The sequence below is a fragment of the Balearica regulorum genome, unplaced genomic scaffold (assembly GCF_011004875.1).
Source record: "Balearica regulorum gibbericeps isolate bBalReg1 unplaced genomic scaffold, bBalReg1.pri scaffold_62_arrow_ctg1, whole genome shotgun sequence".
In the NCBI taxonomy this organism is placed as follows: domain Eukaryota; kingdom Metazoa; phylum Chordata; class Aves; order Gruiformes; family Gruidae; genus Balearica; species Balearica regulorum.
In genome coordinates, this window is record NW_022679075.1 from 42,557 (window position 1) to 47,515 (window position 4,959).

Below are 4,959 nucleotides of genomic sequence, written 5' to 3' on the forward strand. Positions count from 1 at the left end.
GTTCTGTATGTCCAAAAAAAAAATTGTCCAAAAAATTGTGGGGTTTTGTGCCCCAATTGTCTTTTTTTTTTAATTTTTCCAAATTGACGATGAATTTTAAACCTGATTATTCACCTATTTTACTACCACCCGCCCCCTCCCCCCACCCCAACATGATTTTTACCAACAGATCAAAGTTTTGTGTCTCATTTGGTGTAATTTGGCCCAAAAAAAGGATGAAAAGTGAGTGCTGGGGAGCCGAGAGTTCCACTTTTCCGGGACTGGCAGGGGGCCTGTGCAAGGCTTTGCTGCTTCACTCCATAATTAAGGCTCTGAAATTTAAGGACAATCTTCTAATTGCTCGCTGCCGACAACCAAACATTAATTTTACTAGGTCCCTCAGGCGCCTTTGGGTGCCCCCCATGTGCCTCCATGACCCTCTGGGTGCCCCCCATGTGCCCCCATGCCCCTCTGGGGTACTCCTCAGGTCCTTTTGGGTGTCCCCCATGTGCCTCCAGGCCCCTTTGGGTGCCCCCTCGGCCCCTTTAGGTGCCCCCCGTATGCCTCCACACCCCTCTGGGTCCCCCCCATCTCCCTCTTGGGTGTCCCCCGGCCCCCTTAGGTTGCTCCCCAGGATCCTCCATGCCCCTTTGGGTACCCCCAGCCCTTTCTGGCTACAGCCCCCTCCCTGCCCCTTTGGGTGCCCCTCTGGGTGCCCCCCAGAGCACCCTCAGTCCCCTCTCAGTGCGTTTCGGGGCCCCCCTAGAGCCTTTCCCAACCCTGACACCCCCCAGGGACAAAGGGCCTGGGGTCCCCCACCACTCGTCCCCATTGCCGTGGGGGCAGCGCCCCTGTGCCCCCCCCAATCCCCAGGATGTCTTCATCCTCCTCCTCCTCCTCCTTAAGGGCCCCCGGCCAGCGCTGGCCCCGTGCCCGGATCCTGATGGGCATCCCCAGCTGCCACCGCAATGGAGGAGACGTGAGTGCCCCCGGGGTGGGGGGGTCCCGCCATACCCCCCACTGCTGACACCCCCCCCCAAACCCCACCATTTCCCCCAGGGTGCCCTCGGTGGAAGCCTACGAAGCGGCCATGGTGCTGAGCGGGGTGGGGGATGCGCTTGGCTACCGGGGGGGCCGCTGGGAGTACTGCACCTCGGGACCCCAGATCCACGCCGAGCTGGCCGAGCTAGGGGGGCTGGAGGCCATCACCCTGCAGCCCCCCGAGTGGCCCGTCAGCGATGACACCATCCTCCACCTTGCGACCGCCGAGGGCCTGGCCACAGGTTGGGGGGGGGGGGCAGCAGGGGACCCCATTGCACCCCACAAACACAGGGGAGGGTCCCCAGGGGGTGGCATCCCCATTGTACAGTGCAGTGTTGGGGGGGGGTGGTGTCCCTGTTATACCCCTGGGCTGTATGGGGGGGGGTCCTTGGGGAGGTTGGGGGGTCCCCGTTATACCTCTGAGCTACCTCTGAGGTTTGGGGGTCCCCATTATACCCCTGACCCAAACCAGATGGTCCCTGGGGGGGGCTTTTGGGTGTCTCCAGCCACCCCCAGGGGGAGGGAAGACACTCCAGTGAGGCTCTATATTTCTCCCCCCCCAAAAAAAAAACCAGGAGGGGGGTCCCCATTTCCCCTCAGGGGGGTCCTATTTTTCCCCACAGTTTGTGGGAATTTCTGTTCCCTATCCTCCCACATTGGGTGCTGGGGGGGGGCTCATTTGCCCCTCCGAATTTGGGGGAGCCCACCCGATTTGTGGTACTCAGGAGGATTCTTCTCCTGAGTTTTGGGGTGTTCGTGGATGTTGTCCCAGTTGCCCTCCCGTTGGGGGGTGTGTGCATGGGGGATGTTACCCTTTCCCTCCAGTTTGGGAGCCTGTTGGTGGTGTCCCCTTTTCCCTCCATTTTTGGGGGTCCATGGGGGGGGGGGTCCTCCTTCCCCTTCAGTTTTGGGTTGTCTGTGGGGTGGTGTTTCCTCTCCCTGCCATGGGGGTCTTCCCCTTCAGTTCTGGGGGGTGTGGGGCCTCTTCCTCTCCTCCAGTTTAGGTGGCCTGGAGGGGCAGTCCTCACTGCTCCCCCCCCCTCCCCGCCAGGGCTGGAGGGGGAACCCCTCCTGCAGGAGCTGGCTCAACGCTACGTGGCCGCCATGGGTGACATGGAGGGCCGCAAGCCGGGGCCCACCAGCATCCTGGGTGAGTGGGGTCCAATGGTCTGGGGGCACTCAGGGGGTGTTAGGGGGCGTCAGGGGGTCTCACGCCCCAGACCTCCCCACCAGGCACCTCGCAGCTGCGGCCTGGGGAGCCCGGGGGCTATCGCATCCCCTTCAACCCCACTGGCACCGGCTGCGGAGCTGCTATGCGCAGCCTGGCCATCGGCCTCCGGTAGGGATGGGGACACAGGAAAGGAGAGCAGCTGGGTTTGGGGGGGGGACATGGGGGGGGACATGGCAGGTACTGAGGTATCAGGGCTGGGGGGGGCGAGGACAGGATGGGGACATGGGGATGTCAGGGATGGGGCAATGGGGGCATGGGGGTGTCAGAGCTGGGGGGGCATGGGGCACGGCGAGGAGGGGGACACAGGGGGACAGGGACACTGGAGTGTCAGAGGTGGGGATGGGGACATGGGGCTGCTGGGTGACGGGGTGTCGGGGCCGTAGGGGAGTCGGGGATGGAGACATGGGGGTGTCGGAGCTGGGGGGATGGGGACATGGGGGGCAGGGACACGGGGACATGAGGACATGGGGGATGGGGACAAGGGGGTGTCAGGGCTGGGGCAATGGGGACATGAGGGTGTCAGGGCTGGGGACATGGGAGTGTCAGAGCTGGAAGGGACAGGGACACAGATAGGATGGGGGGGGGGACACACACAAGGATGTCAGACCTGGGGGTGATGGGGACATGGGGGACAGGGACAAGGGGGGACGCGGACACATGGGGATGGGGACACAGGGATGTCAGAGCTTGTGAAGAGGGACGTGAGGGTGTCAGAGCTGGAGGGAAGGGGACATGAGGTGATGGGGACGGGGCACCAGGGACATGGGGGTGGAAGAGGTGGGGGGGGCGGGGACACAGAGGAGGATGGGAACGTGGGGGAGGACCAGGACCGGGGACTGGGGACATGGTGGTGCTGGAGCCAGGAGGCAGGGGACAGTGGGGATGGGGCAGGGAGCCTGAGGGGACAGAGAACAGGAGGACAGAGACAGGGAGGGGGGACAGAGGGGTCATGGAGCAGATGGGAGGGGGACATGGAGGTGGTGGGGCTGGGGGGGGGGGTGGGGACAGCGGGGACAAGGACAGTGGGGACAAGGGAGGTGGGATGCAGATAGAGACAAGGCTGGGGATACAGGGACAGGGAGGGGACAGGGGAGGACAGCGACAGGGCTGATGCCAATGTAGGTACCCGCATGCCTGGGAGCTGCCAACACTGATCCGGGTGAGCATCGAGAGTGGGCGCATGACCCATCACCACCCCACAGGTGGGTGCCACGCAGGAGGGGACAGGGAGGAGGGGACACTGGAGCCCCTCTGAATCCCCTGTCCCCGCAGGGTACCTCGGGGCACTGGCAGTGGCCCTCTTTGGGGCACTGGGGGCTCGGGGGGAGCCCCCAGAGCGCTGGGGGGCCGAGCTGCTGCGGGTCCTGCCCCTCGCATGGGACTACGTGGAAGGTGCCGGGGTGGCCGTGGGGGACAACGCTGCCGCCTGGCCCTTCTTTGGAGATGCCTGGCACCGGTGAGGGGGTACTGGGACGGTTCTGTGGGGTCACTGGGAGCACTGGAAGGGGTTGGGGAGGATACTGGGAGGGGCTCGGGGCATCACTGGTGTCACTGACATCTGCAAGGCTCTCTCCCAGTCCTGGCAGCGCAGCGCACCGGTGTCACTGGTGTCGCTGCTCTGCGCTAGCACCTCGATGTCCCCAAGTGTCCCCTGCCCCACTGCCACTGGTGTCACAGCTGACTCTGGTGCCCAGTCTGCCCGCAGGGTCACCGGTGCGCATCCTGTCCCTGCTGCCCCCAGTGTCCCCATGTCCCCAGTGTCCCCACCAGTGCTGCCATCCTCAGCTGTAGAACTGTGGCCCAGGGCCACTGAACACCCCACTGACCTCAGGGTCCCTGATGTCCCTGCTGCTCTTGCTTTCCCTGGTGTTACTGGTGTCCCCACTGCATCCACTGCCATGATGCCCACAGGTGTCCCAATTGTCCCCAGTGTCCCCACAGGTACCTGGTGTCACTGGGGCCACTGGAGAGCCACAGCCTGGTGACCCCCAGTGTCACTGGTGACACCAATGACCCCAGTGTCCGCAGTGACACCAATGTCCCTGGTGACTCCAGTGTACCCATGTCTCCAGCGTCACTGATCTCGGTGTCCCTGCTGACCCCAATATTCCCAGTGACCCCAGCATCCCCATGTCCTCAGTGACTCCAGTGTTCACAGTGACTTCAATGTCCCCATGTCCCTGCAGGTACCTGGAATCCCGGGGGCTTCTGGAGGGTCGTGGCCCGCCGCAGGTGCCATCCCTTCCATCACCGGCCGAGCGGGATGCAGCATACCTTGGCTGGGCACTGGAGGGGTGGCCAGGGCGCAGCGGCCATGATGCACCTATGGTGGCCTTGGAGGCCCTGCTGGCAGCCGGCGGATGTTGGGAGGACCTGTGTGCCAGGGGGGTCCTGCATGGCGGGGACAATGATTCGACAGGAACCATCGCCGCTGGGTGCTGGGGGCTGCGGGGGGGGCTGGCGCCTGTCCCCCCGGGGCTGCACTGCTGCCTTGAGCACCGTGGGCGACTGCGCGATGCTGCCCACCGCCTCCACGCGCTGGCCTGGGGGAGATGCTGAGCCCCCCCGCACTGCATCCTGGGTGTCACCTGCTGTCCCCTTCCCAGAAACACCCCTGTGGGTCCCCAGGGTGAAGCAGAGACCTTCATGGAGTCCTGGAGGGGCTTGGGAGGGTCATTGGGGGTCAGCAGAGACCTGCATAGGGTGCT

At 64.2% G+C, this 4,959-nt stretch overlaps 1 protein-coding gene across 2 annotated transcripts; it reads left to right on the forward strand.

Annotated features, from left to right (window-relative positions):
• Positions 1–862: 862 nt before the first annotated feature.
• LOC104635367 (ADP-ribosylhydrolase ARH1-like) lies at positions 863–4,959 on the forward strand. 2 transcript variants are annotated; one of them, XM_075741574.1, is made up of 7 exons: positions 863–958; positions 1,039–1,262; positions 2,072–2,170; positions 2,254–2,359; positions 3,374–3,453; positions 3,524–3,707; positions 4,438–4,959. In XM_075741574.1, the coding sequence occupies exons 1-7, from the start codon at positions 948–950 to the stop codon at positions 4,808–4,810; spliced, it is 1,077 nt and encodes a 358-aa protein (XP_075597689.1). In that variant the 5' UTR covers positions 863–947; the 3' UTR covers positions 4,811–4,959. The 2 variants fall into 2 exon arrangements, with proteins under 2 accessions (XP_075597689.1, XP_075597690.1); XM_075741575.1 differs by lacking the exon at positions 2,072–2,170.

Coding starts and splice junctions, on each gene's coding strand:
- LOC104635367 (XM_075741574.1), top strand. Junction 2,360..3,373: donor AGCCTGGCCATCGGCCTCCG/GTAGGGATGGGG, acceptor ATGCCAATGTAG/GTACCCGCATGCCTGGGAGC. Junction 3,454..3,523: donor GACCCATCACCACCCCACAG/GTGGGTGCCACG, acceptor CTGTCCCCGCAG/GGTACCTCGGGGCACTGGCA.